We start from the raw sequence: 25,063 nt of genomic DNA, 5'->3' as shown, positions 1-25,063 counted from the left end.
ATGAATCAAGTTGAAAGGTGATCTTTTTGATCAATGAGTGTTCAAAGGTGCATACATTAGATGTTAATTGATGTTAAACAGCCATGGAGGATAAAGGAGTAGCTTCACAGAGGTTCATGCAATGCAGTGTGCTTTGACTTGTTTCAGTATGGAAAGCTGGTTGCATGACAGTTATCAGTGGATGACTAAGGGCTCTTCCTCCCTTACAGCTGAGCTGAGCTGAACAAACTTACCTGGAAGAAGGGCAAACAGGACTTAAGAGTTAGCTCCCCTTGCATTCTGCATTGCATGCAATGTTGTCATACAGAAATGGCACTCATTAAACACCCAGCTCTAAATGCGTCTGTGTCAGAAAGGAGGAAGAAGGGTCGGCATACCGTATCTATAGTCAGAGGCCATGGTACGCTGCTGAGACCATTCCTTGTGTCCATCAATGCTGCGATAATAAGCTTCTTCTTTTACAGGTGAAATATTTCCCTCACTACCTGACCGAGACCGACCGCCTTCACTGTTACTGTCCATTGTAATTTCTATGGAGAAAAAGGGAACGATCTATTAAACATACTTTATAGTCTTCTCAGTGGAGGCTCCTGTAGGGCAAGCTTTGCCTACCTTCTTTTCTGACTCAGTTATAGCAGGATGGTTAACCACCTGCAGAACTGTGTGTGGCAGTTTTACTGACTGATTCTCCAGTGATTCTTCTACAGCAGAGGCACACAGAAAGGGGAGTTTGCTTTTTAAAGGGTCTTGCCTTCATGCTTTTTAAAACTTGCCTGGATTTCTGGAGGGTAAATGCAGACTCTGAGTTCTGTGGGGCAGGAAACTATATTTTTGTTCTGTGTTTGACCAGCGCCTAGTACAATGGGATCCTGGTCCATGACAGAGGCTCCTAGGCGCTATGATAATACAAATAATAAATAACAACAATCAGTGTTGTAATCCAAAGTCCCACTTTGGCAAGGTCAAGGTAAAAATGTAAAATACATTTCATCTTTGGAAGTAGATTATCTAAAACCAGAATTAAGTTGAAAATTTTCTGTTTCCAAGGAGATGTTAATGGAAATATCTTCGTAATCTAACAGGGAAATAATATAAAATAAGTTTAAAATTGGAGGCCTTTTGGATAAAGATGTGTCCCAGGAAATATTTATCCTAGAAGTATCACAATTTTGGAGATCCCTCCTGCTAACTATTCCTTCTGGAGTTGATTTATCACTTTTATGGATTTCCTTTCATTTTATATCATGCAGGCAAATTAATAGCTGGAAACTCCAGCTATCACCATAAGATTTTAACTGCGTTGTTGATTGACTTGAAGCTAATTTTCAAGGAGAGAACAACGTATGAACAGCCAAACCTTTATAAAAACAATCTTACTGACCTAAGAATAATAGTAACATTTTAGTGATGCTGAGCAAATATATAGTGCTCAATACATTTCTATAAGAGAATAAACTGTGACACTGTAATTAAACCCATACTGATAGATGTAGGCAGCCCTACATTCTTTGGGCCTTAATGGAATAAAACCTCTACTAACTGCAGTTAACGGGAGTTTTGCTCCAATAAAAACTTAAAAAAAAAAAATTGGGCCAAATTCTAAAGAACCCTCTTTTTGTAATGACAGAGCCATAATATCTGTTTTATTCAGTCCTCACTCAGGCAAAACTTCCTTGGAAGTCAATAGGAGCTTTGCCTGAGTGAGGACAGTGTGATCAAGTTGGTACAATGATCTGCTACAGGGTTTGATTGGATACATTGGTTTTATTCAGTCTATCTGCTCTGCAGATCTATTCCCCGTCCTCTTGTCTTCTGTAGCAAGCCTTCAGAGGATGACTATTTTGTGATTTTTACCCAATCCTTGTCTTGACTGACGTACATTGTTGATGTGGGTAATTATTACATCATGGGTACTTATTTATCACCAATTACATTTTTAATAGCTAACGAATTGGTTATGTTGATTTTATTAAATACCCTGATGAGTTAAGAGAGCCATGTGTACTGCATGCCTGGTAACGCAGCTTCATATTAGTTCTGTTCCTGTGAACACTATTAGAAACCTGTTCTCTTTGTTTAAACATGGCAATATCATCAAAGAAGTCAGCAGTTAGGAATCCTGAACCATAACCATATCACATTAAGAATGATACTGGATAGGATCTTTCATCAATTTCACAGAAGACCAGAGGGTAATTCTTTCATTAGATACTGAAAATACTGCCACTGTGGGTTATGTCTTATCAGTGTTAGACAATATTGTAATTCAATCCTTATGCGACTTCCCCAGAAAAGCATTCACAGAGCATACTTACTGCAAAATACACTAATGCATTCTTGAACTCACACTAAAGAAGAAGATTAGAGCCTTATATTTTATTCTCTGTTTAATTATCAATTTGAATGTGGACTGATTATAAAAAAATGAATTCCTTCTTATCTACTTCCTAAAATGCTGCTCTTTAGCTACTGAACAGTGAAGTCATTATTTAATAGTTCCTTGGGTTCCAATCTTGGTTAGAGAAAGCGAGGCCTCCTGTATGTAATCAGGCCCCCGCCCAATCCACATCTTTCCATTAAAATCAGAGTTAAAGGAAAATCCAAAGGATTAATTTAACCAAAATTATTTCAAATCCCACGCCCCAACTATTTGTTGTTAAATTATTTTAACAGGTGATAAAAATAAAATCTTAAATGCACAATATATTTTAAGTATTCCAGGCCTAATTGCCCTCTCCCCCCCAAAAAATATTTACTCTTGCGGGGGGGGAAGCTACAAAAAACAAAAGGGAGACACTGATCTAGCAAACATCAGCCTAAACTGAGAATGTTTATCAGCTGATAATTATCTGGCTCAAATAAGTGTCACAGGTTGATATTTGCATATGCACTTTCTGGACCTGATTCTCCCTTTACACCTTTCTTTTTTCTTTTAATACCAGTAATTCCATTGAGTGAAGTTACTCCTGATTTGTAAAAAGAAAAGGAGTACTTGTGGCACCTTAGAGACTAACCAATTTGTAGCAGTGTAAGTAGGAGGAGAATCATACTCTCTACATATTCTTATTAAAGGCACTTGGAATGCTTTTATGAATTACAGTTGTATTTTTTTAAAATCCACAGTTATCATAAATTATTATTGTGTCCTTAATATCCATTAGTTTTCCCCTTCAGAGCAAAATCTTGCTAACTTTACAAATCTGTAGAGGGTGCTGTACACCACAGAAAGGTTTCTGTTTAAATTTCCTATATGGTTATTCTGCTGTGTATCCATTGGAGGAACTGGGAGAAACCATTTCATGTTTAACAATTAAAAAACCCGTGTTGCTTATATTAAGTATCACTATGAGGTTGCTTTCTGTGTGGAAAGTTTCTCATTCACAGATAAAGCTTCAGGACAGAACTGCTTAATGTTGCCTTGAGTTCTCTGGATTTCTGTGTATACTGTTAATAAGGAATCTTCTAATGTAAGCACAGGCACCGGAGGAATTACATCCCATGAAGATTTTATTTCTGTACATAGTCTACAGTTTTCCATTTACACGCCTGTGTTTCTTGCGTTTCTGTGTGGTTGTTCCTAGTTGTTTGTGTGGTGTGCAAGTTTTGGTGAAAGTGTTTTTGTGCTTGGTGTCTTGATTCCATTATCTTGTCTGCAGTACTTTTTGGAATTTCTTGTACATGGCAAAATATATATTTTAGGTCATGATTTAACCAGAACAGAGATGGCTTGATTAGAAAAAGCAAATCTAATGGACATACTTCAGTATTACTTGCTCATTTAATTTAATAACCTCAATTTTCCTTGCTGAATTCCAAAAAGTAGTTAAGAGAATGGAAGGTGAAGGCAAATTGATGGTAGATGAATGGAATGATGGATGGATGGATAGATGAGTGGGTGATTGCATTTATTTTAGGTATCATATTCATAGCATGTCCACACCTTAATTTATTTTAAAGAATGAACTGTCTACTGTAGGTTTTAAATTGTAGCTATCATCAACCAAAGCACAGATCTTGATTGAAAGCTCACTGGAGTCAATGGAGAAACTCCCACTGACGTCAGCGGGTTTTGGTTCAGACCCTTAAAAAAATCTTCAATACACTCATATTTAACCTAAGACAAAATTGGTTTTAATCTTCGTTCATCTTCTATAAAGGATTTAGAGTTATTGTGGTTGAAGGGTTTTGGGCTTTGTTTGTTTGTTTTACCAATCCCCCAGCTCTGCGGCTGTAAAGAATAGAAATGCACCAATCAGGCCAACTAACCAATGGAAGGGACCAACATTGGTCGAGACCTTTGTGGGACTGCACTGGCATGAGACAACCTTCGACCCGTGTGCTCCACTCTGTCAGGTCGTCCAGTGGATGATGGATTCCCTAAAAGCTAAAAAACAAAAACAACAGGTTTGCAAGTTACACAGCTGGGTGCATAAAAAGGGCATGTTAATCATGTCAGTCACTTTCAGAAGCATAAGCTCTAAAGGCAACTAAACGTAGTTTTTAAATGAAAGGTTAGCTGAAAAGTTCTAGTGATGCCTCCTAAACCTGCAAAAGAAAAATGGTTCCCTGAAAAATGGTGCACCCTTTGTAAACAGCAGTCACACATTAGAACAAAGAAATAATAATAATAATTTTGGAAACATTCTTTTGCCTTTGTCATTGCTACTAACTTGGCTCAGAGCACTTTTAACTCTCCCTGAAGAGGACTAAGACCACTCACATTAGAGCTGTGAAGACAGTATATGATGGGGTCAGGTCAGTGCATTAGTTTTTTTACCTAGATTGTTTTGCACACTTTGCAGCACATTAACCAGTATATGTCCTTCTCCTCTTGGGGTCTTTGAGAACACTGCTCCTCTCAGAATGCCTTTTGTGGTTACAGGCTTTTTAAAAGTCACTAACCCTTGCAGAAGAGATTCATACAAATTTCACCTCACACCACAGCTGGTTCTCTTTCTGTTCACTAATTTGCAATAAATTTTTATTTTAATGCTTTCCAGGGTGTCCCTTTCAACAACTGAGATTAAATGCAGCCTTGGCACCAATTTTAATAGGAGAATTTTTAAATGATCAATTCGGAATAAACTGCTGGGCTAGGCATACAGCAGCAGCTGAATCTACTCTTACATAAGACATTAGATTGGAGACAGCCAGTCTTTGGACAGTTGCAGACTGAGAGGCTAAAAAGCTTGTTTAGTGCTCTTTGGGAACAGAGAGGCCTAAAGATGCAAGTTCATGAAGGCTCTCTTGTGGACTAATATACAGAAATGCAAACAGGCAGGATCACAAAGGCACCCTTGTGGATTAAGATGTGGAATGGCATTGGCCTGTTCCTCTGGAAGAAGCTGTTTGCCTGCAATCTCATTTGGAGATGCAGTCTGCAACTTCAAAGGCAAGAAGAGATGGTCTAAAAAAGAGGGCAAAGAAGTGACAGTGCAGGAAGAAGGTGGAGAATGGAAACATGGTGAATCTTGTGACTCCAAGAAGCTTGCTTGGTCACTGTCACTGGGGGGAGAAGATATTTTTTTGGTACTTGCCCAAAGAGAAGGACTGAAGATGAAGAGCAATTCCTGAAAATCTGGGAGTGAGGAGAGCAAAAACAACACGACAAAATGGAATCTTTAAGACAGACCATCAAAATAAAAATTCGTGAAATGCTTTCTTTTTTTCCAGTTAAAAATAAAACCTATTTTTACTTTTTAAAGCACTATTCTGATAGTCACTTTAAAGATAAAAACAAACTTTTGGAAAATTATAGTTCAGCTAACCCTTAATTAAAATTTAGATTCAGTTGTCCTTTAACAAAAGCAGCCATTATTGTAATTTGTTCTGTGGGAAAATCATTGTTGCAAAGCAAATTAAACTGATTTCAGCATGCTACAAAAGAAGCTTGTGAAGCAAAATGCAGATTAATAAATAAAAAATCATGGGGGGAGGAAAGAAATAAAACAACCCCCAGTAGATAGGTCCCAAAGATGGATTTTAAGAAAAAAAAATCAAAAGAAGAGGGAGGCGGAAAAGAAAAGAAAAGAAAGAAAAGAGATGGATTTGACAGGCAGATGTTAGAAGGAAGTTTTATTTCACACACCAGAGAGTCTTCTGCATCTCTGTGGGATGGCTCTGCATGTGGAACAGCTGCCCTAGAGTTATTCACTTGTAAGTTGATCTTCCAGACTCGTTGAACATCTTTGCTAGTCAAATTATCTGTTCTATTGCATTTTTGAGTCTCAGACTTTTCATAACTGGGCTTGGCCTCCTCACTTCTGGGCTCTATAAAGGAAGGACCCAAGCCGTCAAAGTCTTCTTCAATGCTGCTTTGCCTGGTTAAAGTTTTCCTGCGAGCAAACAATGGCCTTGTGCTTTTTCTGCATGAACAGTTATCTGTCTCTGCACAACAGCTAGGCGCAACATTGGCAGAAATCAAATCATAAGCATTTCTGAAAGTAAAACGAGATTCTTCTTCCTCACTTCCACAGTCTAGTCCGCTGTCAGGGCTTCTCGTTAAGGATCTACTGTAGTTATATCCTTTGTCTTCTGAAGCAAAATCCTCCGTGCCCGAAATTCTGTGCTTGGCTGGGTACCAAAAGTTGTGCTGTTTGTCTTGATTGTAGGGTCTAGGTGGTCTAGTGCATCTAGCGACCATAGGTTTCATTTTATAGGGCGTACCAAAACCCTGTTTGTGCAATAGTTCAGAATATTCAACATCCTCTTCAGCTACTTCTGGGATACTGAAAAGCTTTTTACTGTGGTGTATCTGCTGTGAAAACTCAGGCTGTTCCAAAAAAGCAGCTCCAGTGGCCCTATTCTTAGAGCATTCCTTAACAGTATGTGATGTTAAAACCCAGGTGGGGAACAAACAGTGCGTGATAAAAATAAAATGGGAGGGAAAAGGGGGAGGAGGAAAGAAAAATAAAGACAGAATTAGTTTTAGAGCAATGGCAAACATAAGGCATGCAGTTTATTCAGAGAAGGGGGATGTCATGCTCTGAACAGGAATCTGGAAATAAAGACATGATTAAATTGGCTTGGTGTCAGCTAGAACACAGGAGGTCAGTACAAACACAGCTGATATTGTGATGCTTTAACAAGAATAAACCCATGCATTCAACACAAAGCAATAAAAGCGGCATACAAGTTCAGCTGTGGTGAGAGTGGAGGTGAAGTTAGAATATGGCGCGAGTGCTTAGAGTTCTTTGTGCTCTGTGCCAAGCTGGAATTGTTCTAGTCCGTGGAGTGTATCTCGGAAAGCGTTCTACAGCAGAGTTTTCTTTCTTGCTTTGCATCAGTTAAAGTATCCTAGGTGATTAACAAGAAACTCCACAATGCCATCCTGCCCAAAGACAGCAAACTCAGGGCAGGTATGAAGTCATAAAGGGTGCTCTGCAAATGTCAAAATAGGAGTTTTTGTGCCCTCCACAACCTCATAAAAATTACACGCTTTTTAAGCTTGGCTTTCACAAAAAAGACCCTGAGAATTGGGGGCTACCTGCAGCCATTGGTCCACGCTGGATCTGTCATCCTAAATCGGCTTAATAAAATTCTTACTTGACAAGCAACCTGTTACTTGACCCAAATATAAGTCTCAGTACATACCAGATGTAAGTAAGAACTACAATGGACTGGACAAAATCTGAACAGCTTCGATAAATGAAATAAAAGACACATTTTATTTTTAGGCTTACAAAAATTGAGGAATAGTGTAATTGAAGGATCCTATGCAAATGTGTCTCCCTGGGACTCTAAGCAGATGCTGGGCTATCCAAATTAATGAGAAAAGAGGTGTTGGCTTTGAATAAAAATTACACCCTTTTTAAGCTTGGCTTCCACAAAAAAGACCCTGAGAATTGGGGGCTACCTGCAGCCATTGGTCCACGCTGGATCTGTCATCCTAAATCGGCTTAATAAAATTCTTACTTGACAAGCAACCTGTTACTTGACCCAAATATAAGTCTCAGTACATACCAGATGTAAGTGAGAACTACAATGGACTGGACAAAATCTGAACAGCTTCGATAAATGAAATAAAAGACACATTTTATTTTTAGGCTTACAAAAATTGAGGAATAGTGTAATTGAAGGATCCTATGCAAATGTGTCTCCCTGGGACTCTGAAGCAGATGCTGGGCTATCCAAATTAATGAGAAAAGAGGTGTTGGCTTTGATCTATGGAGTCCTTAGCTATTTGGGTCATGGACACCACACCTCTCTGTGCTTTACCCCAATGACAGCAATCAGCTTGGGACTTCTGAGCAGACAGTGCCTGGATTTATGCACGTGGGTAGCGAGGGCAGGATCTTCTTAGTGACTTTGGAATTCTCCTTCCCCTTTGGTCCAACAGAGCCTTAGTTTGCTGCCATTCCAGGGACATTACAAAGCCCATTGCTCAGGCTGTCTCTGAGCAGACAGATTGAGCTGGCTTTTGCTTTATTTTTCTTCAAAGGCTAGGGAGTTTTTAAAAGAGTTAATTTTTGACACTACAGTAGAACCGTAGAGCTACAAATATCAGAATTATAAACCGATCGGTCAACCATACAGCTCACTTGGAACTGGAAGTACACAATAAGGCAGCAGCAGAGACAAAAAAACCAGCAGTACAGTACAGTGCTGTGTTAAACGTAAACTACTAAAAAAATAAATGGAAAGCAGCATTTTTCTTCTGCATAGTGAAGTTTCAAAGCTGTATGAAGTCAACGTTCACTTATAAACTTTTGAATGAACAACCATAACGTTTTGTTCAGAGTTATGAACATTTCAGAGTTATGAACAATCTCCATTCCCGAGATGTTCCTAACTCTGAGGTTCTACTGTATTTCTGTGAATTATTTTTGAATACACTTTTTAATTGTCTATCGTATTCCCAGAGCTTTTTTGAAAAGGTGTCATAAATATGGAAAAAATATAAATAAATGTGCATTAGGAATAGTTTTGAATAGACTCCAAACATCCTCAAGTTTCATGGATGCTCCAACCTGATATTCAAGTTTGGATCTCTTTCTAGATTACACATCAGCCTTCATCTGAAGAGCAACTGAAGGGAATAATAACCGCACAGTAAAGTGAGTCATGCATCTGGTACACTTTCCTTTAGGATAAGGGTATCTATTAACTTGGTACAGAAAATACTGAATGTTAGCTATCTGCAATCATAGCTCGAAGTGCATGGGTTGGTGTACTTTCAAATGCAAATCGCATATGCATTTGAAAGAGTTCAATTCACTCAATGTGTTTTTTGTTTCTTTTTTAATTACAGCAGCTGCAAAGCTGAATTGGATCTAGCAAAACAGGGACACAAGTGTTTTAGTTCTAGAACCTGATCTAAAACTTAAATATAGTTATAAATGCAGTGGTGAGTGTCCTCCAAATTCTAAACTTACTCCATCTGCCCTAAATTTATGTGGCATTCTCACATTAAGTTCTGCTTCTGCACAGCCATTCAAACAACAGATGTTAACCATGAACCTTGGGGCAGATCCTCAGATTGCATTAAATCAGCATATAACATAACTGACTTTAACATAGATATGGTAATTTACCCCAGCTGAGGATCTGGCCCATGTGTGCAGAGTTGGGCTGATGTTAATGCTGATGTAGAAAGTAGTAGTAAATATGCTACTGATTCATAAAGAACTAGAGAGGTCTAGGAATAATTCAGTGTCTGCCTAGTGGCAGTCGGAGCCATTTCATTTTCAAGCTTTTACAAGGATACTAAAGAGGAGAATGAAAGATTTTTTTCTGAAAATGTACTTGACAGTATCTCTTTATATGTTGCATACAATCCTAAGTCTGTGTATAAAATATATAGAAGCAGTTATAGCAATGGTTACAATATCCCTATGTATGTACTTTGCATAAGGGTATGGTATGTTTTTTAGTAACACATCATTTTGGTTGTGGGAAGAACGACCTGTAGGTTTCTTAATAGTTTTAGTCATCTGGCTTGTTAAAAAGAAGCATCTTAGCATGGTAATGGTATACACATAAGAGGCAGTTATTATATGTCATATTACAGAAAACAGAAATTCTATGTTGGGAAAGTTTAGTGTTTGCAGTGTGTATTTTAATCAGATGAATAAAATCACCTTGTAGGATGAATCCTCCCATGCAGTGTTTGGGACATCATTCCTGACATATGTTCACCATTGTCTGCTCTGCCACCAGAAGCTCATTAATGATCGCGACACTAAGATTCATTGACTATGGGCTTTATCCACGCTATTGGGAGTCCATATTGCACTGAATAAAACTCCCCAAATCCGTTACCAGCATGCACTAGAAGGATCCCGTGGGGGTAGTTCCAAAAACCTGGTCAGTAATATGGAGAGGATGTCCACAGGATATTTAAATTCAAAGACTTGTGTGTGGATGTGCACGCATGCACGCATCAGAAAACCTCTAATGGTCTGGGTGCACGTTCCATATACTGCAGCACAGCAGCACCCCCAAATGTGCAGCAAAACAGATAATTGCATAACAGCCCAAGGACAGTCTTCAATATGTGAAGCTCTTGGCTAACACCAGAGAACTGAGTATTAAATGGACTTCACAATGGGGACTTTACATTATGAACAGCATTCATCCCAGTTCTAGTCTGTAGGCCACTGTGAACTGTAACGTCCACAGCAGACTAACAAAATGATAGTGCGTGGAAGAAAGGAAGAACTTGGCTTGCCCTTCTCTGAAGCTTAAGCCCCCCTTTTCCGTCACTCTTACCTTGAGTGTGTTGTGTGATGTTACACTGACTCGTCTTCTTCCTCCGTCCTCCAGCTGCATTTCTGAGTACAGCTCTTCTTCATCTTCCTCCATGATATCGGACAAGTCAGAGCCCCTACTGCTCTCCGTGTGGTACTCCTCACCCTGGCCGTAGTGTGGCTATTGGATGGGATGGAAAAGAAAAAAGGCTGCAGGTTTAAAATCTGAAGTGACAGTGCCCCCACAAATGGGGGGCAAGGTAGCAACTGGCAGCTTGAATATTGCAATAATACTTTGTGTAACCCACACTAACCAGGTGCAACTCTCGGTAGCCCTCAAAAGGTTTATTAGCTTGCTCACACTTTAAATTCCAGAAATCGCGGATTCAGTCCCTACATATGACCCAACCAGGGGCATCATTACACTTGCACTTCCACTGCACCACAAACCTCATGAGACCCCGATTAAAAAAAGCTCCTAGATTTACAGAAGCCCTGCACGTGTTAGTGGATTTGCTGACCATCTGGTGAAGGCTCCAACTGAGATTGTGAATTCCATTCACATGTAAGCTACTCTTCATTGTCATATCTGATGTTTTCTATATCTAACTGTAAACCCCACATGACTCTTCAAGAGCACCATTTAGTTCTTACATAATATTTCTATATTGTAAATTTTCACTGGCTGATGAGGGTCAATGATCTCATTCTATTCAGGCATCTAGGGAGCAGAATTGATAGAATTTTAATGTCCTTCTAGAGTTAGTTCCACTAAATTAAGTTGTCTGTGTTTTCAACTAGGTGGAACGGACGGAAGAAATGAGCTATGTTATTGAATTGCTGGTGTTAAATTTAATTGTCTTTGGTAAATTCTTGTTTTGTTTTACTAGTGTCGTGATTTATATCCACAGTCCAGATAACAAACCAAACATTACTGTGATTCTACATCTACAAGTACATTTTTAAAATGAGGCATCTAATTTTCTGAACAAAATCACACTGGTGCTTCAGGTCTGTCAGCAGTTTCATCTGCTTGTGCAAATGCTTAAGTCGAGGCCTACTTAAAACTTATGGGCCCAAAAGTTTCACACATGCACTGCATAAAAACTAAAATGCAAATCTCAATGTAGCCGATAACACGTCTTCCTACTTTGTTGGTGTAATCTTCCCATTCTCAAAATACGGACAGCAAAAAAGTACAGATCTTTATATACAGTTTGAGTCTGAAGCATAGCAATTCAGGATAGGATAGGCCCAAACAGAAATTCCAGGTCTGAATATACTTGAAATGTGAAGTTTGGCTCCAGATCCGAATTTCATGGGGCTCCAGATCCGAATTTCATGGGGCTCCAGATCCTCAGCTGGTGTATTCCAGTGTACACTGATTTATGCTAGACAAGGATCTAGCCCCACATCTCTATAATGGGCCAGATCAGAGGCTCGAATCCAAACACCCTTCTGTCTAGATATGTTCAGATTCAAATGTGAACTACATAGCTCAGTCCCACCTTCAGTGTCAAGCAAGTGGTACTATATGCTGTAGAGACAATTTCCAGGAGTAAACCTATTTGCCTCAGAAAAAGGATTTTGGAGAATAAGTTACTGAAATACTAGAATGTCAGGGAGCAGAAGTTACTTTCTTTCCCCAGAAGAAATACTACAGCAGAAGCAATTTTCGTAGACCAGAATCACTTCCTATAGTTCCATAACGTATTGGCATCAATAAACTGCTGTAAACTTCCAGAAATGAAATGAAATGTCTGCAGTAAGCAATTACCCTGAAGTGAAAATATGTTCACTCTCCAAATATTACAGCAGACTTGCACTCTCTTGATCCCTAGACAATAGTTCTGGAGATCTCAGTGTGTATCTCTACAATGTGCCTCAGCTGTATGAGATGTTCATTAATGCTAAGCTCCTTCTTTCATTACTTATGGGAGCCAGCTTGGTCCAGGAGATCAGGCACTGGCCTGGGAGGCAGAAGACCATAGTTCTATTCACAGTTCTGCTGCTGACCTGTATGACTTTGGGCAAATTACTTCTCCTCTCTAAGCCTCCATGTCCCCTATTGTAAAATGCAGATAATGATACTTACTTTCCACTGTAAAATACTTTGTAGTCTATGTATAAAAGCTAAGGATTGTTATTATCGAGGGTTGTGAGATCCAGCCTTTTTTGAACACTTCGCTGCTATCCAAGGGAATGGGATCAAACCCATGAATGTTTTCAGTTTCCCTCAGCTGTATTACATGAGGGGGTAATTTTAAGAATAAAAGCCACTGCAGGAATTAATACTTTCAGTTACTTTATGAAATGAAAGAGTCCCAGAATTTGGTCTGATGCTCTCACTTTCACCCATGCCATTCCAATGGAGTCTTGCTTCCAATTTCAGTGAGTCAAACCCTGTTCTCAATTATAATACGGACAATACAAGGGAGTTCATTGGGGGCTGCACTGTGTAAATGAGAGCCGTGTTTGTGATATCATGTAGATTATCAAAGGTTGTTATTGCCAGAGAAAAGCTGCACAGCTACATAGCAGGAACCTTTCAAACTATCTCCAATGCTTATCTGCTGTTGATTTAATAATAGAGGTGTCTGTTAAATACCCACCAATTATTTAATGAAAACCTTCTAATTGAGGTGTTAGAACTTGTTAAGACATGTAATGCAATTAGCTCAAATTTACATAAGCAATAATTGTACAATTACATTCTGTGTTAGTAACAGATTAATTCGTTACAAAATATTGAAGCATCTAATGGGCATGTAACAAGATATCGAAGCTCAAACAATTTGAACAGACTTTTAAAAAATCATTGTGTTTTGGGCCCCCATCCTGTAAACACATATGCACATCCTTAACTTGAAGGCAGTGAGTAGTTGCAGTGAAGTCAAGGGTAAGCCTTGAATATTTTTATTTCCATGGTAGTTAGCCTTTAAAATCCTAATTGCCTTGCCCAAAGTCACACAGGAAGTCTGTGGCAGATCCAGTGACTGTTTTGATTTGGAAGGGATGTGAGCTATATAATCACATATGAAATTTTTTAAAATCCATATATTATGTCACACAGTTACAGAAATATAGACCGCAGCAGCCATCTCCATTAGTATCAATCAGAACACCACTGCTGAACAACATCATTTTAACCTGTATTTGTGGTTGCCTGCTTTGATTTCTTTCTTTCTATCTTCTTCATGCATGAGACACATCAAGTGAGACTATGCCAAAAGCTTTTAACTGGGCATAAATGCACAGTATGGCATCAACTTCAGAATACCAATGAGTACACACAGACTAAAGCTACACTATAATAAGCTAACTAACTATTGATTGCCTTATAGTGAAATAAGCTACCAGATTCTTTCAAAATCACAATTACGCCTAAAATCTTATTAAAAAAAACCTCCTATTAAACTTCCTGGTTAGGTCTTGATGTAGTAGAATTACATAAAAAAAGTACAGAAATTGTCTCTTTACTAACAAATTATGCAGTACAATTTTTCAATTTTCTTAAATAGTTAAAATGAGCAATTAAGCTGCAAGTAGGTGCCTCTCTTATATAGCTGAAATATAAACAGGTAATAATCAATTTGTATTTAATGAACACAGAAAAGCTGCCTCACTAAACAGAATTCCCTGGTAATTTCTATGAGTGTCCAGTGGTTAAGGGCTGGACACTGCAGGGGAACACCATAAAGGGGTATGAGGTGTACGTATAGCTAATCTGCAAGGCAAAGCAAGGGCTGGCATGGCCCTGAGGAGATTGTTTAGGTGGTGTCACCAATCTGAAACCCAGTTAAGCACAATCAAGTCTCTCTCTCACTGAGACGGGCGTTACAAGGAGATTCACAATCCTGGGTACCCTGAGAAAGTGTCACAATGGGTTAATGAGCTTAGAAAGTGTTCTATCTCTAGAACTCAGTAAAACAGACAGGGGTTTCAAAGTGGGCTTACAAAAATGGAGACAACCAAAATCTTAGTTTTCTATATGACTCCCATTATTGCAGTGTCTGAGCAGCTTAGAATTTTTAATGTCCTCTCAACACCCTTGTGATATAGGACAGTGCTACTGTCCCCATTCTACAGTTGGGGAAACCTAGGCAGAAAGATATTGACTGACTTGCCCAAGGTTACACAGGACGTCTGTGGCGTAGTAGGGAATTGAACCTAGCTCTCCAGAATGCCAGGCTAGCACCTAAATAATGGAGCAGACTTCCTTATGAAATCATTAGTCGCTTTAGAAAATCTTGGCCTAGATGCACATAAAATAATTTTAAATTGTATTATATCTATTGGTTTAATCAACCTGGTGCACCTTTAAGTTTCACCTGCAAACAGCTCATTTGCTGCACAAGTCAGGTAATTGCATGTGCAATCAGATACTTCCATGTACCAGTGTGTTTTGAAACACAATTCCCATAGCTGCAGACTCAGATACACCTTGTACATGGGGCTCGAGAGCGTGTATATAGTTTGTAGGTGCAACCTGAGTGCAGGAGTTCTACAAATTTGAACTACTGCCTCTACAGATGGAACCAACCCCCCAAGTCAAACATCTCTGAGGGGATTTGAAATCCAAAACAATATCAATATCTTACAAATGCCACTTTCTTGATAATGAGCTGAACCAAAATCCCAGAACACTCAGGAAACCTGTGTGTGCAAAACAAATGTCACGGCTTGGACTCATCTGTAGCCAATGTTTTTTATGTGTTGTTCATTTATTGTGTGATGTTATGATTAACTAACATTCTATGCCATATATAATCATTGTATGCTAAATAGAGTTAAATTGTAAGATTATAGAAGTATAAGCTTGATTTGTAGTTAGAAGGGATAAGTATGCATTAGTTATCTAAGTAAATAAGGCTGAAATACAAGGCCTACAGGCCTGCAAGATTTTAGCTTAGCCATACTAGGTCATTGGCTTAAGAAATGTTTGACATAAGTAAGCGACCAAAGAATGACCCTATGCTACAAGATTACGGGAATGGGTGATATTGCAAAAAATTAACAGTAAGAGTAATTTTTTTTGTTTACAAGATACCTGGTAGTCACATTTTTCTAATACATGCCCTAATTGCAAGGTGCATGATGTGCCTAACTGGTAATGAGGTACAGTCAGAATCACAGTAGAAAAAGAGGGTGCCCAGATTAGGAAAACCGAGCTTCCTACAAGAAAACTCCAGCAGGAACCATCCCTCTACTGATGATCAACCCATGAAAGATCCATCAGACCCTAACATTATCTAGGAAGATGTGAGCATAACCATATTTGTAACTTGTGCATAGGTCTGTAAAGAATTTCTATATGCTTGGACAATCATGACTTTAATTGTGTAACATTAACAAAAACTTGTACAACAGACTAGACCTTGTACTTGTGAATGTGTGTGTGGTCACTATCCTTGGTCTTTATGTGTTACTAGAGACTCTAAAACTGAAGCAAGTAGCAGAGGTGACTTTCACTCTGTTAAGCTTGAAACTGTAGCCACCAGAGTGGTGTAATACCACACTGAAAAATCACTTTAAATAAAATGAAAGGCTACACATCTCTAATTATGTCCAATATCAGAACTTGGGAGTATTCTGCCAACAAGGTATTATAACATGCTAAGAAAAAGTTCCAGACCGATTTTTACTTTACTGTAATAGGGGGCTCAGCTCACTTGAAAGTAAAAAATTAAATTGTCTTGTAGTGCTTTCAGTAGGGTGAGGCTGAAGACTGGGTTTAGGAAATTCTTCTGAGAGCATCTTTCTCCCTGCTGCAGCATGCCAGGGACATATTGTGTTAGCTCCTTGCTTGTAAGGAGGATATTTCATGGCTTTCAAATGACACAAAAAATTCCAAGCCCTTTTTTTGGTCTTATAGCACGTCAATATACGTAAAAATAAAGTATAATGCAGAGAAAGCCCAGATTCAAAAATATCTCCACTTACCTTCTTTTTCAGTATTAAGGTTGTTGCTAGTTGTAACTATCAGAGATTCATATATCAGCCTTTATAATGAGCAAAGGGCCAGACAGTTAAAAAGACTTCCGGCTTCTAAAAGTATAATGCTGTAGGAGTAGAAAAGCCTATTCATCAAACTCGGTATGGCTGCTTAGCCATAGAGCATATCGGTTTGACAGTCAGCAGAATGATACTGCTGTGGTTAATGTGTTGAGCATCATAAAGTATTTTCAATACATTGCAGACCTACATCTCTCCTTATTACCATAATGAGGTCACATTAATTACCTGCTTTCCAAGCTCTGAGCCTTTCAGGAAATCGTCGACTGAAGCCCCTCTCCTTTTAATGCTGGGAGAATCGTAGCCGTCTTCCTCCTCATCTGAGTTTGCATAATGCACCATGTTACTCCTTTCGCTAAACACACTCCTCCTCTCCATCTGGCAAAACACCAACATGGTAAAGAAAAGCGGGCACCCCCTTCACCTCCATTGTTCCCAGCAAGCCAACAAAGAGATGTTAATGATTCCAGGTCTGCTGATTCTACGACTCCCAAGAGCACATTTAAATATCCCTATGGCTTAAACTCGAACGATAAACTTCTGGTTCCTTTAAATCATAGCCCTTTCACTGGTCTCACTCACCAGCATATACCTCCTTGTGCTAGAATCCCATCACATTTCATGAGTTAAGCAAGCGTAGGCTGGGTGGGTACTTGGATGGGTAATCTCTAAAGAACACGCAGATATTCCAGGAAATGGCGTAGGGGATGCAGTAGGTAGAGCTCTTTCCTTGAATCATTAGTGAAACAAATGTCTCAACATGATGTTGAAGGCACAGTGTTTTCAGAGAAGACATAAAACCAGAGTTCCGCCCCTGAAGATGCTGAATTTAACTGTGGACATTACTACTCAGTGCCTTGACTCGTGTGTGTTAGGACTAAGTGGAGAACAATCTTTCCTTTTGCATGTGCCACTTTCCTGAAAAGCACAGGACTTTGCACCTATAGGGCACTCACTCTTGCGGAGAACAGAGGGTGTTTCTTTTAATTTCTATTAAAATTAATCTTAAAATTAAATTTAAATTTTAATTTAAATTAAAATTAAAATTTTAAATTTTAATTTAAATTTAAATTAAAATTAATTAAAATTAATTAAAATTAATCTCTCCTAGGGGATCCCACAGGAGTCCATTGGCAGAAATTGCCTAGACAATGCACACATAGTGAAATTCAGCACTATGCAGAGGACGAGCACAATGTCTGTGCACCACCGAAACCTCAGTAACGCTTTCTTATTGTGAAGGCATAAGCACTTGTGCTGATCCTCTGCACCAAAGTGAATTTCACCCTCAATCACTAGATCCTGCTGACCACAAGCCCTCCTCAGTCCACACCATCCAGCTTTCTGGTTAGAGGTATGTGAGGGCTCCAGCGGCTTACACCACCGCCACACAGTACAAAGTGGACTTTCCACTACTGAGGACTATGTACCATAGGTGTTGCTCGCAGAACTTGGCTTACCCCAGAGTGAATCTAGCCCCTGAACTTTTGCCCAGGTCCCTGCATTGAACCTTCGAAGATTTACTAATGACTAGTCCAAACGTGAATCTAATTAAACCTGTTTTGGAGTGTAGATCAGTGATTTTGCAAAAACTAAAAAAAGTTTCTCAGCCCCCTTCCCTTAAACTGCGGTCATGCTCTAGTTAATCACCACTGCTCCATCTATCTTACAATCAGTCCAGTAGCCATCCAAAACAGACCCACTTGTGCTCCTCTAATACATAGCCTTGTGTCCAGGTCATTGGGCCCTTCTTTCCGATTTGCCATTTGCTTTTTTAAAAGGCTCAGTGGTCATGCAATTGGCATCCAAACTTGCTTGTCATTATATAACTGGGTTTGGTGTTTTTGTTTTCCTTTTCCCCCTACCCCCTCCTAAGAATTTAAATTTAGGACAGAATCTCATTCTCATGAGCTGAGCTCAGCTGTCAATCAGATAAGGTTTGCGCACTTTTGTTTTGACAAACAAATCAAGAAAAAGGAGGCTAATCCATGTGCATTGGCCCAGGTGGCTCTTCTCGTGTTGCATTCAAGCTGTAGCGTTCGAAGGTCTCTTCTGTTGCATGAGGTATCCAGAGAACCTACCGTTAATAGGGTTTTGCAGCATTGTGTATAGCAAGTCAAATAAGAGAAAATAAAATATTTGGTGTTAATGTGAACCAATGGGCTAACTTGACTTACACCTCAATCCTGCAAACAAACGTTTAACTTTATGGACCTGCGTCGCTCCACTGAGGTCTATAGGACTTTATTCTGGTGGGCCAAGTTATGCCCATGCATAAGCGTTTGCAGAATCAGAGCCTGAGTTTGCTCACCCATTTCAGTGTGCAGTTTTAAAATACCATCTTAGTTGTTAGGGCCCTGTTTAAGCAAAGCATTTAGGGCTAGATTTGAAAGATATTCAGGTACCTGAGGTGCCTAAAAAACCTTTAAAAATCTGAAAAGTAAGCACTCGTTCAACTTTTCTCAGATAGACACAAGTTTCTCTTTTGACTTCTATGAAATATCCCTCAATGCTTTGCTGACCAGAGATGGACATAAGCATATGTTTAAGTGCTTTGCAGAACTTGGGCCTATAATACTTGTTCCATCCCACCTCAGAGAACCTTTCTCTCTGCCCTCTTCCCAATCACTCCACTCATCCTCCTGTCTGCACTTGCAGCATTGCTGAGGTGACAGCCTTCTCCTTTGCAGCTCTGCTGTGCAGAACAGCCTCTAGGTAAGATCTCTCCACCTCCCTGACTGCCCATCGTTTTCGAAATCTCATCCAAAAATATATACCCTTTCCCCCTAAACTATATCTCTCCACTTTACGCTCCTTCTGCTGTTAATTATTGCTCTAACACTGAAACTGTCTTATTTAATTGCCTCACACATTTGTGGGCATAGATTGCCCCAAAGATCCTGCAGCATTGTATCATTTAACAGAATTCAGCAAAACCAAGAAACCATTCTCGAGAACATGAGCCACGATACACCAGCACTCCTTACACTGCCTCCATTTCTGACGTTGTTCCCTGTGGAGTTTGGATGGTAAACAAAGCACAGCATGACAGTCATGCAGAGTTATTCCTAGACAGAGCATACCCATGTACTAATAACTTAATTTAATTAGTTCACAAGGAATTTCAAGCAAGCTGTGGTCTTGGGAAATTGCCCTACGTAGGAAATAGGAAATGATCAACTGTTTTCAGGAATGTTTTATGGTGGGTTTGTTTTTGAGACTGTCCAGTTCATCTGCACTAGGCAATGCCCTGCAACTGCCAGGCAGATTAATTTGAGAGCAAGGTGAAAGCAACAGCTACAGGGTGCTAGTTTCATCTCACTGTACAAGGGTTTGCTTGCATGGTTCATTGGTCATCGAGATGAGCACGTTGATTCAGCCCTTTTGGGGGGGGGGGGCGGGTTTGTTAGATGTTTACCTCAGGATTCTATTGCATAAAGGCCAGATTCTGCCCACAAAAGTAACAGCAGCCTATGGAGATCCACATCAGACGGGACAGGTTAGTGAAAGAAATTTGTTAGCCTTTGGGGTTACAGAGCTTCAGCCGGTATCTAATGCAATGAATCATCCCTTCACACTGACAGGAACACAGTGCTCTGCACTACCTATTCACATCTGGTGGTGTTTGATATGTCAGTGATGATGTAACAAGCCCTACATGCGTGGGTGTTTACACTTTTAGAATGTAACACGGGCTATGAAACGTCACCTCTCACTACTCTCCCTCTTAGATGTTATTATCAATGAGACTGTTCTTGATGTCTGTTCCTGGGGCTTAACTCTCTGAGACTGCAATTGCAACCAACACAGCGATTTCAGTGAATAAAGGGCCCGCACCCCTGCAACCTGCTCTCTCTAGTGACCTGCCAGAGCTCAGCATAAGTGAGCTTAATGTATAACAGCTCTTTGTTGGTCAAACTTTCACAGAGATTTTTCTTGTTACAGATCAGGTGGCTCTGTTCACAAGCCTTGAGGCTGAAGGCTTAGTATTTTGTTATTGACTGTTTTAACTGAGATAAGAAGCCCAAGTGACATGGTGTGGGGAGCCAAATGTTGAACTTAATTGGCCAAAAATAAACCAGATTTTTTAAAAATATATTTCCATTTTTAAGAATCGTTGGGGTTATCAGCAAGAGATCAAAGGATAGCACATTACAATATCTCTGTGCTTTATGGTCAGAGTATCCACTCAAACATCTGGGAGTAGATTTTGGTCACGGTTTATATTAGTGTTGAATTTATAACTGGTTTATAAAAGGTTTAATCAATTATGCAAGCTTTAGATTTAATAGATTTCATTCACATAAGATTCCATGTACAGATATGATGTTCTAGGCACATCAGTAGAAACAGTTATAGATTGTTATTAGACATAGTTATAAATAACCTACAGACCTAATGGACTCTATAACAATTGATTGACTTTTTATTAATCAGTTATTAACCCTTTATAAAGTATTTATAAATGGAACTTTAATATAAAAGGTGATCTACTTTTTAAAACTAAATGATTTGCAACCAAGCCACTCTATATGACAGGGTGTAAGAAAAAGCTTGCCTTACCCTGTTGTTCTCTGCAACCCGCTGGGCAGCTTCTCTCGCCATGGCTTTAGCAACAGTGTTGGGGATGGGTGTGCCTTGCGGCTGAGGGAGTATTCGATTAGGCGAGGGAGACCTCCTTCCTTGAAGCGGGCTTTGAAAGTTGGGGGCAGGAGGCTCCAATGTGTGTCCATGAATGGGGGATGCTGAACGAGTCTGCTCCCATGACTCATCCATTTTTAAATGTGGACTTAAATGTTCATCTTTGGTATCTGGGGCCCCGGCACTTGCTAATGGCTTCGATTTGGGAGCTGTTCGAGGGTGAGGGATTGGAGGCACCAATAGGTCAGGTGGAATGGCAGCAACACAAGAGTCCTCAGATTCCCCTTGTGCAGAAAGTGTTCTCACGGTAACTTCCTTAGCTTCTACATTTCGTATTTTCATTAGCTCCACGAAGGTGTTCTCTGCTGTTGGAAAGATCACCTCTGCCACCTGAATACATAAACAAGCAACTTAAAAGTGTAAAAGACATTTCCTCCCATAGTCACCTTGAAAGGCTTCCTATGCTCTTGCAAAGTGTTGCCCATTGGCTGCAATAATCAGCACCGCAGGTCTGTATCGATTCGCACCGATCAGCTGTAACACTTCCACTAGGCATATCTGAACAGCTATGTCTTCCTGATGAGTTTACATTCAGGAACTCCACAGCTAACTTACAAACCAGGCAAATAATGAAGTGACAAAATAGCTGCAGTGAAACCCAGAACAACTCAGCAAACCTTGAACTGCTGCCTTTACCTGGTAATCTATCTGCACACCTATAGCTGCTGATCACTGTAACAAGCAAAAGAAAGCTTACCCTTTGGCCTTTTGCATAAACACCATAGCCAGTAACATTTGCTCCATTGGAGGTCCCTGTGCATGTAAGGGTTGGTGGTTTCCAGGACACCTGTATAGTGGCAGGTGTGGACCCAGCCTGTATGGTAATATCTTGAGGTGGAGCTGGAGGACCTAGGAGAACAAAAGCCTTGTTTACCATTCAATTCTTTTAGGTTTCATGCTTTAAAATAGACAGACCACTTCAAGGTCTGCTGTGAATCTTGAGGACTGCGGATTTTTTATCACCCTCTCTGCATATAGGGATGATATATTTTCATACACAACAGGGCTAACTGTCCTCACACCTTGAACGGTGGGACAGGTTTGTATTGAGTTCATTAGCCAGACAGGCTTTCCTTGCTTTTTTTTTGATAATGATTAGGAAAATATATGGGTCAAATCCATCACTTTTAATTTGGGTCCATGATTCTCAAAGCACTTTAACGAAGGAGAGCTAAGTATCACTAGTCCCATTTTGTAGAAGGGAAAACTAAAGCAGCGAGATGTGATGTGACTTACCCAAGACCCCAGAGCAGGTTAGTCATGGAGCCACGAATGTGAACCTAGAAGTCTAGCGAAACCATCTACCAGACCCTGCTCCCTCTCGGTTGTTTTAATCACAAAATGGAAAGGGAAATACATTGTTTTTGCTCATGTACTTACCTTTTCCCCTAGCTCTTGTACAAATGCTTCAATTCTTCTGAATGTGGGGAGAGGTAAATATTAAAGGTGGTGGGAGAAGTTGGCAAGGAGAGGCATTAGTGTGTATGGAAACCTGTTATGACTGGCTACAGACTACCTCGGGCCATGCCTCTGAAACACAGATCAGTACAGAACACTGCGTGCTGGGAGCTGATTTTGAATTTCAAAGCACCACCAGTAGAAGACGCACATGAAGAGGAGAAGGTGGTGGTAGGAAATGAACCAGGCTCCCTGCAGACCAGAATTTTCTTGAGATACTTGCTAAATACAACAAAATTACAGCAAAACAGACCCATTTCAGCAGTGCTCTGAACCAGTGAGGCTGATACACAGCTGTTTCCTCATCCCTCCCCACCTTACCCTTTGCAATATCAGCAGTAAACTGGTGTTCGTTTAATTACCAGCAGAAACAACTCGCCTAGGTGATTTACACTGGTGTTTGTGGTACAGAAGAACCTCAGCGTTATGAACACCTCGAGAATGGGGGTTGTTCATAACTCTGAAATGTTCGTAACTCCGAACAAAACATTATGGTTGTTCTTTCAAAAGTTTACAACTGAATATTGACTTAATAAAGCTTTGAAACTTTACTATGCAGAAGAAAAATGTTGCTTTCCCTTTTCTTTAGCAGTTTATGTTTAACACTGTACTGTACTTGCTTCTTTATTTATTTATTTATATTTGGTCTTTGCTGCTGCCTGATTGCGTATTTCCAGTTCTAAATGAGGTGTGTAGTTGACCGGTTAGTTCATAACTCTGTTATTCTTAACTCTGAGGTTCTACTGTACATAATCACATGCCCTTTGTTCTGCATCAGTGATACCTGGAAGGCTGCTGCAAGGAAGGGCTGGAATAGTGCCTATATTAGACACCATCTTACTGCAAATATTACTGATTTCTTTTCCGCTTAGTGGGTATTGTGGGAGGGCTGTGAGGGCGGAAGACAGGAAAACATTTCAAACCAGCTATTGCATGAAATTCAGAAGCACCATGCACTGTATTAGATTGCTTCTTGCTGAGAAAAACACAACATGGGAGTCCTTTGCCTGCAGAAATTCCTTGAGTAATATGCCTTACAGAATACAGCTCCATTTTAAAAATAATATATGGGCTACTTACTGTCATTTTTATTATGCAGAGAATAACTTTTCATATTACCTGCCATTTTGGACACAATCGTGGTTTCATTTGTAAAGAAAAAAATAAAAACGGTGAATGCAGAAGTCCAGAAGAAAGCTTGTGTCAAGAGACACACAGAATGCCAGCCAAATCCAAGGACATGGGGCTATGGCTTTATAAAGGATGGGATGGACCATGGCTGGGGATAGACTATAACTGCGCCTTGTGAAAGGCTGTGTATTGGAGGGGCCAGAGGGATGAAAGGGGCAGGCTGAATCCTGTTCTCATAGTGTACATGAGAATTAGGCTCAAAGCCTCCACTCTGCACTGGAAAAAAAATTAAACCAAAACTCAGCCTTTTAAGGCATTTAAAGTACATTAACCTACTAGCATGTTCAGTACATCCCTAATTAAAACACATTACTGAACCTACTATAAATAGCCCCGTGTTGGTTGGAAACCCAAAGTAAAAATATCTTGGAGATTATTAGTTCATGTATATTTTATAAAGCCCGTTGTGTTAATTTAACTGTCAAATCCTGGTAAGTTTATCACGTTAAAAAGCTTGCAAAGCTTTCTGGAATTGCTGGTGGAGGACACAGCTGAGCAGTTGCAAATTTCTTTTTCTCGCCATAGAACTTAGCACAACCAATTTCAATTCCTCTATCAAGGGCAACACCAGAACCAACACATGTCGTTCCTGTGTGCACTCATTTTCAGAGAAAAGAAAATGATGAAGCTGTAAACTAGGTAAAACATGGGTCTTGGGAAGCTGGCAAGAAGCCAATAGGGCCATCGATGTTACCAAGTTCTGTCTAGAGGGCATCAGTACACACTGTAGCCATTTCGTTACAGTTCAGGCCATTATAGGCAAAAGGGGGCTTTACTTAGGTACGGTCAGAGACAACTAAACAGCCTCTTAGCGCACTCCCCCCCCCCATAAAAATAAATATGGCGTGATCCATGCTGTGTCTTTTCTCCTGTGTTTTTGGTTAGCAAGGTGGTTCTCTGACTACAACGGTGCTTGCTTGTAGTGCTTCTGTGAGCAAAGTTCACGTGCAAGCCAACCTTCCAGTTCGCGGGAAACCACAGCTGAGGAGAGGAGAGGGGGACAGGAAATT

General features: G+C 39.8%; 1 protein-coding gene across 9 annotated transcripts in view; it reads right to left on the bottom strand.

Moving 5' to 3' along the window:
• The window catches only part of RIMBP2 (RIMS binding protein 2), a 285,737-nt gene that overhangs the window by 18,147 nt on the left and 242,527 nt on the right, over nt 1-25,063 (bottom strand). For 4 of the 9 annotated variants that reach the window (XM_084648839.1, XM_084648840.1, XM_084648836.1 and 1 more), the window contains 6 exons: nt 22,102-22,253; nt 21,267-21,734; nt 16,932-17,081; nt 10,711-10,869; nt 4,267-4,384; nt 378-530 (listed from right to left, as the gene is read on the bottom strand). In XM_084648839.1, the coding sequence (XP_084504965.1) occupies nt 378-530; nt 4,267-4,384; nt 10,711-10,869; nt 16,932-17,081; nt 21,267-21,734; nt 22,102-22,253 (1,200 nt within the window). Of the gene's footprint in view, nt 1-377; nt 531-4,266; nt 4,385-6,088; nt 6,818-10,710; nt 10,870-16,931; nt 17,082-21,266; nt 21,735-22,101; nt 22,254-25,063 lie in introns of all 9 variants that reach the window. The other 5 variants (XM_084648837.1, XM_084648841.1, XM_084648842.1 and 2 more) reach the window with 2 other exon arrangements.

The sequence above is a fragment of the Lepidochelys olivacea genome, assembly GCF_965140295.1.
Source record: "Lepidochelys olivacea isolate rLepOli2 genome assembly, chromosome: 15".
Lineage (NCBI taxonomy): Eukaryota > Metazoa > Chordata > Testudines > Cheloniidae > Lepidochelys > Lepidochelys olivacea.
Note: the sequence above shows the minus strand (reverse complement) of the source record. Positions and strands in the feature narration are given on the sequence as shown.